At 45.3% G+C, this 14,307-nt stretch overlaps 1 protein-coding gene across 2 annotated transcripts in view; it reads right to left on the bottom strand.

The window, feature by feature from the left end:
* Positions 1-513: 513 nt before the first annotated feature.
* Positions 514-14,307, bottom strand: part of LOC121874742 (LIM/homeobox protein Lhx1-like) — a 56,256-nt gene continuing 42,462 nt past the window's right edge. For both annotated transcript variants that reach the window (XM_042379036.1, XM_042379027.1), the window contains exons 5-7: positions 4,181-4,394; positions 3,630-3,782; positions 514-3,306 (exon numbers count right to left, since the gene is read on the bottom strand). In XM_042379036.1, coding sequence (XP_042234970.1) covers positions 3,257-3,306; positions 3,630-3,782; positions 4,181-4,394 — 417 coding nt within the window. In that variant the 3' untranslated portion in view covers positions 514-3,256. The remainder of the gene's footprint in view (positions 3,307-3,629; positions 3,783-4,180; positions 4,395-14,307) is intronic.

A 14,307-nucleotide genomic window follows, 5' to 3' on the forward strand; every position in this document is an offset into this window, starting at 1 on the left:
CAGACCACCCCTGCAGTTTATTTAGATCCTCCTGTAATGCATTTGCATCCTGCCCTGAATTAATTTGCCGCCCTATTTTGGTGTCATCCGCAAACTTGCTTATGTCACTGCTGATCCCAGTATCTAGATCGTTTATGTAGATTATGAACAAGAGTGGGCCTAGTACTGACCCCTGGGGAACCCCACTGGTTACACGGCCCCACTCAGATTTAACACCATCTACGCTGACCCTCTGCGTTCTATCGGTGAGCCATATGATTTTATCCAATTTAAAACTTTCCCCTCGATACCATGAGCCTTAATTTTTATCAGAAGCCTCTGATGCGGTACTCTGTCAAATGCTTTGCTAAAGTCTAAGTAAATAACATCGTAATTTTCGTCATTATCTACTACCTCGAAGACTTTCCTAAAAAACGTTAGCAGATTTGTTAGACAAGATTTTCCCTTTGTAAACCCATGTTGAGAGTCGTAGATTAATTTAAGAGTCGTAGAAATAAAAGAACAACCACCAGATTTACTTTCGTTAGTTTTATTACAAAATGGTCACTGGAATTTATAACAAGTAATCAATATCACAGATTTACATATACAATGAGAAAAACAGTCAGAACACACACACACAGTTATTCCTGGGAGCTTCTGTTGCCACTCCAGCGCGGCCTTCTGCAGGGAGAGGGTGGGGACACTGCGCCCGGGACCAGCTGTTCCTCTACACCAGCCGTCAACATCACCGCTGCCACCGTCTCTCTGTCTGTCTGTCTGTCTCTTTCTCTATTTCACCGCCCTCCTCCTCCTCTTTCACTACTGCAGAGGAACATAGCGTAACCTGAAGAAGGTTCTACGGATCCTTGAGACTTATAAACAGACCTACAAAACCTGCAGAAGGATGCCTGATGTCCTTAAATCTGCAGAAGAAGGACGGGAGGCAGCAGGTGTTAACGGCGGCTGGTGTCCTTGTGGTAGGCATTAATTAAGCACTGAACATTACATTTAAAAAATTATATACAAGGTCAACTGTTCATAGCTATTGTTATCCCGGATGAAAAAATAACATGTTAAAAGTGTGATTAACGAAACCATCCTAGTCTCAGCCTCTACATAACGTCATCTGTCTGTGTTGGTGAGAGGAGGGCATTGTTCACGGATGACGGCATAGATACGTCACACTGTCAGTCAGGTAAAGCACCTTATATGATAGGTTAGTTATCCTTACAGTTCGCGGCTGTTACTATATAAAGCGCCACCCCGAGACGACATGAAAAGTAGGTTCACATTTTTCACTTTTTTTTTTTAAGTAAAGTGAAGAAAAAAAATGAATAAAATAAAAACTACTAAGCAAGACGGATAAAAGAAGACAATAATAAGTACAATGGATAATAAACATAACTACAACGTGATGGTAATTTTTTCAGACCTATCTACACAAAAGGAGATTTGGCTGTGCATTCTCAACAGATACTATACAGATATGTACACGAACCTGGCAAAGAGTTCCTTACCTTAAACATACGACAAAATATAGCAGGAATGTGAATCCATCGCAGGTAGACGAACGCTTTCCACAAAAATATACAAAACGTGGAGAAAAAACAAAAAACCCATTGAATTCTACAAATACATAATTCTGTATGTCTTTGAATTCCACGTGTGTAAGGTCATGTATTGTATCGGACAGGCAGGTAACTATGCTTATAAGTACTGTACTCTACTGTATTCTACTGTACCCTTACTTAATTTAATGTGTACTTTCTCATGAGTTTAAGACTTTCCTCTAAATGGGGTAAGTAGTTGGGAAGGTTTAAGTACTTACCATCTTGAAATGTTAATGTTTTCAGTGTATTTTCTCATAAGATTGACATTAATTACGATCAGGTCTCTTAATAATTATTTTTCAAAGTACTATTCACTTGATATTTCAATCTTACGAGTACTTACGCTTCATACTACTTCCCTCTGTGTGTACTATCCTACTTACTATTACCTCTGGGAGTACCATTCGTTCCACTATTCCCCTCTGAGGTACTTCCCTCTAAAAAAAATTCTAACCCCTCATGGTACTTCCCTCAGATAACAATTAAGGTACTTTCCTCCAAGACTACTACCCCCCCCTCACATTATTTCCCTTAAGCCAACAATTACATAAGTACTTCCCATACATTATGTAAGGGTGGGTGAGGGGGGAGGAAGTGTCAATTTATAAGATATTCGTAGACGTAAATATAACCAATTAGAAATTCTCAACGTACAGGTGACTAACTCTCTTAATTAGACACTTTGTGAATCTCTAAGGTAATATTTACCTGTAGATACGACAGTACATAATTACCCATGAGTACCATTTTACTGAGTACTTATTCATGGAGTACCAATTTACCAAGTATTATTCATTGAGTACAATTCACTGAATGCATATTTACCTAGTACTAATTTACTGAGTTCATATTTACTCAATATCTATTCACTGATTACTTATTTACTGAGTATCTATTCATTGAGTACCTATTTGCTGAGTACCTGGGAAAGTTCATAAACATACACTGGTTGACTTACTCCAGAATGGACTCGGACGATAGAGTACAGCCCTGTGTGTGTGTGTGTGTGTGTGTGTGAGTGTGTGTGTGTGTGTGTGTGTGTGTGTGTGTGTCGAGAGCTGTATCTAGAAACATAGTGTCCAAACATGTCCTGCACACGTCATGAACACGTTATGTCTATCGGTTTGTTTGTTTACCAATGGGTTCACAGTTCCCATCCCTTAAGAACTATGGTTGAATGCAAAGCGAATATACAAAAATGAGTCATTATGATTACTAAGTGTAGCAATTCAACCATCGATCTTCCCTCCTTTACAAATAAGGTCTGTATTGACAGCTATGGACGACATTTAATTCTCTTATCTTTATCATATTTTTTTTTTTTAGGATTTTTTAAAATATTTTTTAAAGATATTTTCATGGCTTCATCTGGTTTGTCCTCTGAGAAAAATATTGTTTATTTTTGTTGTAATATTTCACGCCAAAACAAATTAATTTACACCTATATAATCCTTACACTGAAGAAAAACACAGGGATGGACAATCAGTGTTTGTTTTTAGTCATTTTTGTTTTTCTTACGAAGAAACTCAAATGACGTCAGCTGGTGCGCGTGACGTCATCGAGGAGGTGCGCAGTGGCATCTTTGGTGTGTCGGGTTGTGCGCAGGGCGACGGTGGAGAGGGGGGAGAGGGGGGGAGGGGGGTGGGATGAGAGGACATGGAGGTTACCACGCCAGGATCTCCGAGCTCTGGTGGTCACTAAACCCCCCTGGTCCTGTTGGGGGCAAGATAAGGCGATACTCAGTAAACAATGTTATCAAAAGAAATAAACGCTACTTTATATATATATCTTAACATTAACTAATCCTATTACATCATCATTATCATTATTGTTATTATTATTATTATTATTATTATTATTATTGTTGTTGTTGTGTAGATATATATTAAAGAAGTGTGGCGTGTATGAGAGAGAGAGAGAGAGAGAGAGAGAGAGAGAGAGAGAGAGAGAGAGAGAGAGAGAGAGAGAGAGAGAGAGAGAGAGAGAGAGAGAGAGACACACACGCAGCAGAAGGCGAAGAAGAGGCTATAACTCACCTCCGTGTACAGAGACGTCTTCTGAGGGAGAGGTCATGGGTGGGTGTGGGGGGAAGGCCTCGCCCATCATGGTGGCCATGGGCGGCATCCCGGGGAACTCTGCTCCTCCCATGGGTCCGCCAGGAGGTAGAGGCTGCTCCATGCCGGGACCCACTGTAGCCGGACACACGGACATGGTTAAAACACTTCTACAGAGACTTGAGGCAAGACAGTGATATAATCTGAACCCCGTTGAGTACATTACCAACCTTATGAGTACAGTGAATTAGCTCAATGAGTACAATGATTTAACCCCTTTGAGTACAATGATTTAACAATATTAGGGAAGGAGGTGGAGCAGGAAGAGGAGGAGGAGGAGGAGGAAAAAGATGAGATGAGAATTAGGAAGAAGAGGATGAGGAGAAGGAGAGAGAGGTGAGAAGGGAAATAAGGAGAAGAAGGATTAGAAGATAAAGGAGAGGAAGAAGAGAAAAATGAGGAAGAGGAAGAAGACGAAGAAGAGGAGGAATAAGACGGCGAAGAAGATTAAGACGAACAGCACAAATACTAACTGTGAGGGTATCCCATAGGCTGCTGGGGGCCGAAGTAACCTGGGAACTGTTGCCCTGGGAAGCCATTATACCCAGGGAAGAAGCCATACCCATCGTCCATACCCAAGGGCAGGTCACGGAGCTTACGAGGATTAGCGAAGAGGTGTGCCCGCATGCCCATACTAGAGAGCTGTTTCATACGCCTTTCCTTACTCCTTTTGTTCTGAAACCATACCTGTTGAGAACGAGAAGAGGAATGGTTAGTGATGTATAGTGAAACCCTCTCTATAACGGACTTATCTCTCTATAATTCGTTAATGAAACCCTCTTTATAACGGAATTATCTCTATAATCCGTTAAATGGGGTTCATATATAGAGCCCCCCCCTCCCCCTCCCCCCTTGGCCTAATAACAATAAAATTAGGTGAGGTCAAGTCAGGTCAGGTCAGGTTAGGTAAGTTATTTTTGGTGTTAAAATTTTAGCTAATTCACTTCGAGGTCAAGTTTCCCCCTTACGAGTCTGTGGCCAGGGGGGTGGGAGAGTTACCATCCATCACACCATCTGGCCACTAGCGTCAACTGGCCACTAGGGTCAACTGGCCACTAGCATCAACTAGCCACTAGGGTCAACTGGCCACTAGCATCAACTGGCCACTAGCATCAACTGGCCACTAGCATCAACTAGCCACTAGGGTCAACTGGCCACTAGGGTCAACTAGCCACAAGCATCAAGTGTCTCATATTGTTTACAACGGTTTGTTAACAATTGTGTTGCAGATGTTGACCAATGTGTTGTCTTGTTTACCCAATGTTTTCATCTCAGACGGAGGAATATGGTGGTAGAGAGAGAGAGAGAGAGAGAGAGAGAGAGAGAGAGAGAGAGAAGGAGTTGTCCCGGTTCTCCGCTAGAGTGCCAGCGTAAACAAATGACACCCTACACCGCCTAATTTGGGGTCGAGAGCAATTATTAGGAGCAGCGGGGGGGCGGGACGGCACGGGCTTTCATCTGTTGACCTCCCCCTTCGTGACGGGTCAGGTCAGGCAAGGTCATAAGGGGTGGGTGCCAGGGATACACGAGGGCCCCAGGTGCCAATCTTCTCAAGACCTGGATAGAGGGAACTTTATCTGACCTGACCTGACCTGGCCTGACCCGACCCAACACAACCAAACCTGAACCCGTCACGACAAAACACGACCAAACCCGACCCGACCAAACCCGACCCAACCCGACACGACCAAACCCGACCCAAATCCAACCCAACCCGACCAAACCCGACCCGACTCAAATCCAACCCGACCTGACCCAACCCGACCCAACTTCCTGATCCACTAAGCTATTTTCTGTATTGATTTTAACCAAGACTCGAGGTTGGAATTGTATAGTAGAATTTTGTCATGTATTTTGTATAATGTATATTTTGTATGTTGTATTATCTTGTATTTGTGAAAGAGTTAGTTAATGTTAGAGTATTTAAATTACTTGATGAAGGAAAGGGTAAGAAATTATGATAAGTTATTTAATCCCTCAGAGTTCAGTAACCTTGTATTATTATTATTATTATTATTATTATTATTATTATTATTATTATTATTATTATTAGTGTTGTTATTGTTGTTTTTGTTATTGTTGTTGTTGTTGTTCTTGTGAATTTGCATATCACTATTTTTATATTTCTTTAATATTCTCAGGTTATAAGATTTTCCTTCGAGCTGTCAGTCAGTAGGAGAGTAACTGGGGTGTACGTCACCAGCCGTCACGCAGGGCTGGTGACGGCCACAACCACAACCACCAACTAACGTCACGTCACAACACAACACGACACGACACTGGAGAGCACAATGCAACACAACACGACACGACACAACACAACACAGCAGAACACTTATTCAGATTTCTCAAAGGTCCGTAAGTTAATTTAATCCTCTATGTGAGAATTTAATAGTGTTTTCTACCCTAGCCTAACCTAAGCTAACCTAGCCTAACCTAAGCTAACCTAAGCTAACCTAGACAGCAAGGAATAAACAATATTGGGATAAGTAGATAAAATGACAATAAAAAGTTAAAACCAAAAAAAATTCTCTGGAAGGTGAGACAGGAGTAACCAAGCTATGTAGAGTGAATGTTTGGTGACCGCACGGAGCCTGGGATTAACTTGCGGTTAAGACATGCGACACTTGAACCGCAGTGACGTCAAAGTCCGCCAAGTGGTCGAATATACACCCTGCCCTGTCCTACCCTGCCCCCTGCCCTGCACTGCCCACCCCTCCTATTGATAAGCTATGGTCATTCCAATTGCTATGTTATGAACGATTACAAGAAAGTTCTTTTCAAGTGGGTGCACACACACACACACACACGCGCGCGCACACACACACACACACACACACACACACACACACACACACATCAGAGTTTAATTACGGTGCAAAAACACATTTATCAAGTAAGATGTAGTACTTTAAGGGGGGGAAGAAGAGACAGTGAATTCAGGAGAGGGACGAGTGGGGGGAGGGTAGGGGTGGAGAGGGAGGTGAGGTGGGGGATAATTAGGCACGTGCCTCCCTCCCTTTATCCTCCAATTGGCCTTCAGAATTACCTGTGTATGTATTCACGGTAAGAAAAATGAAGGAACGAGGAAGGTCAAGGAGGGAGGAAGGTCAGGGAGGGAGAAAGGTCAGGGAGGGAGAAAGGTCAGGGAGGTGTTGGAGATGGAGGTGAAAAACGGGGGTGAGGGATGGAGTGAGATGAGGGAGAGAGGGATAGAGGTGAGGGAAGAAGGGAGGTAAGGAAGGGAAGTGAGGAAGAAAGGTGAGGGAGAGTGAGGGAGGGAAGTGAGGGAGGGAAGTGAGGGAGGGAAGTGAGGAAGAAGACTGTCACAAAGTGGTTTCTCTCACGACCGGCTCCGTCACGCTGCCTATTGTTGTTGTTATTGTTGTTGTTGTTATTGTTGTTGGTGGTGGTTGGTGGTGGTTGTTGTTGTTTGTGTTGTTGTTGTTGGTGGTGGTGAATGTTATTGTTGTTGTTGTTGTTGTTGTAGTTGTTTCTGTTTTTATCCATTAGTGCTCACATCAAGTTACTGTTATATATATATCTGTTTATTCTGATGCAACTATTGTTTATGTTGCTGTTTCATTACTTTCTGTTGTTGTTCCTGTTAATATATCCCCTGCTTCTGTTGTCATGATTCTGTTACTAGTGTTCATTCCTCTCCTAACTGTTTACTTGTTGCTGTTCTTATTGACAATAACTTTTATGGCAACAGAGGCAAAGGTAACGGTAATAATAAGAGCAAGAGTAGAGAGAATAACGGAACAATGATAACAGTAACGACAACAGCAGCAGCAGCAGTAGTAGCAGAAGTAGCAACAGCAACAACAGCAGCAGTAGCAGAAGTAGCAACAACAGCAGCAGTAGCAGTAGAAGGTAGGACATTCCCTAGATCACGCTCGCCTCTAGTTTCAGCAACTGGTTGGAACCTAATCCTCAGCTACGCCTCCTTCGGATTCCTAGCCGCCGCCTCTACCTTGACGAGGGAAGGACTGTGGTCGCAGCTGCTACTCCTAGGTGTGGGAAGGGGGTGGGGATGCTGGGTGTGGGGAGGGGGGATGTTGTGTGTGGGGAGGGGTGTTGTGTGTGGGGAGGGGGATGCTGGGTATGGGGAAGGGTGATGCTGTGTGTGGGGAGGGGGGGATGTGTGGGGAGGGGGATGCTGGGTGTGGGGAAGGGTGATGTTGTATCTGTGGGGCAGGATGTGGGGGAGTAACGCAGGTGGGGACCAGCTCCTTAGGGGTGTGTGGGTGGTGTGAGGTGTGTGGATGTTGGGGGTGTGGGGGTGTACAGGTGTGGGGGTGTACAGGTGTTGGGGTGAGTGAAAGACAGGTGTGAGCGGCGCAGTTGGATGGAGGGAAAACGAAAACGTGATGTGTGGTGATGTGTGGTGACTGTACTGATGTGTGGTGACTGTACTGATGTGTGGTGATGTGTGGTGACTGTACTGATGTGTGGTGATGTGTGGTTTTATGGTCTGAGGTTTAAGTATGCTAACCCTACTGTTATATCACGGACGAGAAAAGAACAGAAACACGCACATGATGTGAGTAGACGTGGATAAAGTTAACATCATTTGATCAGTGTCCGTATTACGTCACTCCTTTTTTCTCAGGTGTGAGGTTAATTACGTTAATTAACCTTTATTTCTTGTACGAGTCAATGGCTTTTATTTTTACGCGAAGCGTTAATAGACAGTGACGTGGCTCACACTCACACACACACACACACACACACACACACACACACACACATACACACATACACACACACACACACACACACACCTGTAATTACCCCCCTACCCCACCCCAATACAGCCATGGCAAAATGACACTCCAGTCCCAATAAACTCCTATGTATGGAAAAGCTACAGCTATTATATAGGACATCAACGCGTAGCAATGGTCCACACCTGTACTAGCACCTGTGTTCACACCTGTACTAGCACCTGTGTTATATCATATAGTGTAATATATTGAGTTAATAGGGAATAGGGAAATATATGGAATGGAGAAACGTACTAGATGGAATAGGGAAATATACTAGTTGGAATAGGGAAACATATGGAATGGGGAAATATACAAGATGGAATGGGGAAAAATATAAAATGGAATAGAAAGTTTCGCGCCACTTAACCCATTCACGAAAAATCACCCATATTACCTGAGCTAACACGTAATAATGGCCTCCCAACACCTGTCTCAATATATAAGAAACTTCAAATACGATAACATTATTTCACGTCGATAAATTTACAAATTCTTAATCATTTTTTCCGATATCAGTAGTGATTCCGATAATTTCACCCGATATATATATATATATATATATATATATATATATATATATATATATATATATATATATATATATATATATATATATATATATATATATATATATATATATATATATATATATATATATGTAGTTTGATCTGAGATCAATAATTTTATAATTTTTACACCTTCGTTTTACAAGTGAGAAATGAGAAACTAGCTAATGATGCAATAGACTGCTAGTAATATATATATAGTAGTCCTAATTAATCTAGTTAAGTATGGAACTAGGAATTACAAGGAATCGCTAGTTTAACAAATACCTTGCAATATGGTGTAATTGTAACCCATCTCAAGCCAGTTATAAGCCAGCTCAAGCCAGGTATAAGAGTCCAGGCCAGGTAGAAGCCAACCCAGGCCATATAGTGTGCATCCCAAGCCAGGTATAACCCAGTCAAGGCCATATATAAGCCACGGGTTGCATGAGACACGTGTAGGAGGCGCGTGTGTGGGCAGGAGCGCGCGTGCAGGACCCCGTTATTATGCTTGTTGGCTTCTCAGTAATTATTATTGCCAGGGCTATGTTGAGATGGCTGTGGAGGGAGGGAGGGAGGGGAGGGAGGGAGGGAGGGAGGGAGGGAGAGGGAGGGAGGGAGGGAGGGAGGGAGGGAGGGAGGGAGGGAGGGAGGAGGGAGGGGAGGGAAGGAAGGAGGAGGGAGAGAAGGTGGGTTGGTGGGAGGAAAAGTGGGAGGGAGGAGGAAGGGTGGGGGGAAGGAGGGTAGGTTAATGGGAAGGAGGAGGGAGGGAAGGAGGGAGGGAGGGAGGGAAGGAGGGAGGGAAACAAAGATAGAGGTGGTAGGGAGGAAGAGTGAGTGACAGTTGTTGTGAGTGACGGTAAGTGTTGCGAGTGACGGTGAGTGACAGTTTTTGTGAGTGACAGTGTTGCGAATGACGGTGTGTTGCGAGTGACGTTGAATGACGGTGAGTGACAGTTGTTGTCAGTGACAGTGTTGCGAGTGACGGTGAGTGTTGTGAGTGACGGTGAGTGACGAGACTAGATACATTAGTGACGGTGGGTGGAACGCGTGACAGAGTGACTGACAGGTCCTGACAGACGGCTCCGCCCCTTCACCATGTACACACACACGCATCTGTTCTCCTCCACACACACACACACACACACACACACTATATTCATGTTACATCCATACAGGTATACATACATACAAGCCAGCGCACCTGTATACCAGTTGATTGGTTTGTATAGCAGGTAACCTAACCTAACCTAACCCAACCAGAATATTTATACATGAGAGATCAAAAGGTTAGAGTAAAGGGGAGGAATAAACGTGGGAAATAGACATAAGTAAGAAAATGGAACCAAAACAAACGAGATTTATAAATAAGATGAAATAATAATGAATAAGATGATAGCGATGAAGGTCGGTCTGTCTGTCTGTCTGTCTGTCTGTCTGTCTGTCTGTCTGCCCGTCTGTCTGTCTGTCTTAACCTCTTCACTCCTTTTGGTATTTTTCGCTCTATGGTATGGCGTTCCAGGTAGGTGGTGGTAGTGGTGGTAGTAGTGGTAGAAGTAGTAGAAGTAGTAGTTATGGTGGTGGTAGTGATAATAGTGGTGTTGGTGGTAGTAATATTAATTGTGTTAGTAGTAGTAGTAGTAGTAGTAGTAGTAGTGGTGGTAGTAGTAGTAGTGGTGGTAGTATTAATTGTGGTTAAAGTAGTAATGGTAGTAGTTTGTGGTACTAGGTAGTGGTGCTCTTGATAGGTATGTGTAGGGTGGTAGAAGTGAGTAACAATAGAAAATGATAAATCCCCACAGGTGTTGGTGGCCATAGTGGTGATGGTAATGGTGGCACAGGTGACAGGTGTTAATGGTGGTAGTCAGGTATTGTCGGTATACCTATAGGTGAGGGGATTATGTTCAGTGTGTTATTGTTGTGGTAATGATAATTGGTGGTTGATTTATGAAGGTGTGTGTGGTGATGGTGGTATGACAGGTGTTATGGCTGTGCTGAATATGTTACAGACACTTCATGGTGGTGGTGGTGATAGTGGTAATGGTGGTAGTATTGATAGTGGTAGTGTGCTGGTAGAGAGAGGTAGAGAGAGAGAGAGAGAGAGAGAGAGAGAGAGAGAGAGAGAGAGAGAGAGAGGTACTAGTAGTTACCTGTCGTGCCTCTCACAAATACCTAGTAATCTTGTCTCGCGGGTTTTAATTATCAAGGTGTGTGTACCTGGCTGCTCTCTGGTTTATTGTGATCAAAGGTACAACAATAACAGAAATCTGGCTTAGTGGTGACAGTGACAAACATGATTATAAGGGTTGCAGAGATGGTGAAGACGGGGCAGTGATTGTGTGGTGGTGGTGGTGAAGGTGATTGGTGGGGGATAGTGGTAATGATGATAGTGATGCCGGGAGAATGTAATGGTGATTATGGTGATAGTCGTCGTTACAGTGTCCACGGTTAAATATTTACGGCACCGAGTCTTGATGACTGAAGGCAATGAAAGTGACTCTTGGGTGACATAGGTGCCATAATAATAGTGATAGGCGTGATAATGATAGGCGAGTCCTGGGCGAATGTTGGCAGAATTAGTGGTGGCAGACGTGTGGTTACTGGCGGGCGACTGCCGGACCCCGGGATGGGCTCATTCATGGGGCGAGAGGGGCGAGCGAGGCGGCGTGGAGGGTGGCTGGAAGGGCACATTAACTGGGCCTCTGGGCTATCTCACAGGCGCCAGCGTGATCCTCAGTTTCATGCGCTTCTGTTTTTTACTCACTGGAATTCGGTTTATAATTGTGTTTAGTGTGTTGTCTGAATATGTCAATGTTTGAGGGTTTCAGACACGCGAGGAGGGAAGAGGACGGTGGGTGAATTAGTCTGCTTCTGACTCGGTTCATTCGCTGATGCATCTTCCTGTTGGTGATTTGAACGTCGTCCACGTCCGTCATCATCTGTGTACGAAGCCCAGGGGAGTTGAGGCTGTCAGGGAAATATAACTAAACTTGAGTGATCAAAAGTGTTTTCGGAGAACTCAGGCAGCGTCCCATCATCTGTCAGCAGAACCATTAATTGTAGCCGCCAGGACCCGATGTTCCAGTACTACCATGGCCCAAGGTTATCCCGCGCCCCCGCTACTGTACGTCCTTCCCTCCGTGCTACTGCAGCTGCTGCAGGGACTTGTCTGCCCAAGCAGTAGCAGGTCGTGTGTCGTGCCCCAGGTGTGTGAGATACTCTGTCATCGGTCGCCTGCCCTCCTATCATCAATGCATGATGGCTGCACGGAGGTAGGTGCTTACAACCCACCTTCCTCGCCTACACTTACAAGTCGCCCACCTGTACGGGGTAGTCGGAGTAACATCATTAACAGCGTCTTCACCAGGTACTCCTGTCTGTGGGTCATCATCGAAAGGAGAAAGCAAGTGGGTGGAGGAAGGGAGGGAGGTAACAGAGCCCACACTCACAGCTCGAGCATCAACTACCAGGAGGGAGGTGAGAGCCTGCAGCCCGGTTATAAAAAGCATGGGACCGCCAGTGTGATGGTAGGCAGCACGCAACACCTACTGACCAGGGCCACGCTCGGGCCCTACAGCCTGCGCCAAGATTGCAGGGATTGGTACCATGCTCACAGCCTGCAGCCACGGAGCAAATTGACATGCTCCTAAGTAACTCCAACGTCGCTCAGGTCTCACTCCACCCACCTTCGCCCTCCCAGGAGCGAGAGACGCAACAAAAGCAAGCACCAGCGCAGACGAGACTCCCAGGTTACAAGGACCTTTGTGTTGCTCACGAGTGATGACTGATAACTTACAACCTGTCATGTGTCGGTCAGTTACTCCCTCCTCTACTCACCCAAACATCTCTACATCGGCACAGACTTACCCTCACCTCGTCACTCAACATAGCATTTCTCTTGATCATTACTTTCAGTTTCCATCACATTGTGTATCGAGGATGCCGCTCCCCACCTCGCCACCCTCCCCTAGTCCCCTCGCTCTCCGCTATCTTATCTGTGCGCCACGTGTCTGGGAGAGGGAGGGAGGGAGTGGGAAGAGGGATCAGCGTAATCGTGGTTGCAGGAGTCGGGAGGGCCGGGGGTTGCGTGCCGCAGGCCGGGTCCCTCTACCAGCCTGCGTGAGCTGCCTTGTGACTCCCGCCGGAGGTCTGATAACACACCCACGCAACACAGCCCACCGCTACCCCACCTCCTCTCTACTTTCTTAACCCACCAGTAGGTTTTACTCATCTACATGTTGATATAAGTGTTTTCCTGTTGCATTTTTGTCAAAGGGACATTTGCTTTCTCTCTCTCTCTCTCTCTCTCTCTCTCTCTGTGCGTGTGTGTGTGTGTGTGTGTGTGTGTGTGTGTGTATCTGGAGACTCGTGGCGTGATGTTCGACCGTCTGGGAACTGAACGTCGTGTGTGCGTGAGGTAGTCGTGGTTCTCTCATGATTGTTTCTTAAGGCGGGGCTTCATGTTGGGGCCCTGTAGCTGCACCGTCCCCAGCATCACACGTCCGCTGCCTAACCTGTGGGGTGACAATCTAGCCAAACCACGGGATGACAGTCTAGCCAAACCACGGGATGACAGTTTAGCCAAACCACGGGATGACAGTCAAGCTAAATCGCAGGGTGACAGTCTAGCCACGCCACGGGATGACAGTCTAGCTAAATCGCGGGGTGACAGTCTAGCTAAATCGCGGGGTGACAGTCTAGCCAAACCGCGGGATAACAGTCTAGCCAAACCACGGGGTGACAGTCTAGCCAAACCGCGGGGTGACAGTCTAGCTAAATCGCAGGGTGACAGTCTAGCCACGCCACGGGATGACAGTCCAGCCAGTCCAGCCCAGTCACCGTCTAACAGCACAAACCGAACAGAGACTCGGCCTCTGAGCGACAGCGAAGCGGTAAATGTGTAGTTGAACAGGGTGTAACAAAAACGGGTCTTTAACAGAACCAATGGATCACCTGAAGATAAGACACCCAAACTTGATATATTGTACGCTACTAGAGGAAGAGAAGCTGCTCATAACACCACCACCAGCAATAGAGCGGCCTTCTCCACCCCCAGCGCCAACGTAACTTTTATACAGTGCTGGCAAGATGGTTTGTTGGAGACGCCAGGTGTACGTCTCCCACGCTCTCACTGTCTCCTTCATTGTTTTCTCCCTCACCACCTCCCTCACCACCTCCCTCGTCTACCCTTCCAGGTCTAGGAAAAACTAATGTAAAAAATAGCAAAATGGAAAAACTTTTCTTAAGATTTTTTTTTTTACAATTTTCGTGGATGAGTAAGAT

The sequence above is a fragment of the Homarus americanus genome, unplaced genomic scaffold (genome assembly GCF_018991925.1).
Source record: "Homarus americanus isolate GMGI-L3 unplaced genomic scaffold, GMGI_Hamer_2.0 scaffold45979, whole genome shotgun sequence".
Classification (NCBI taxonomy): Eukaryota; Metazoa; Arthropoda; class Malacostraca; order Decapoda; family Nephropidae; genus Homarus; species Homarus americanus.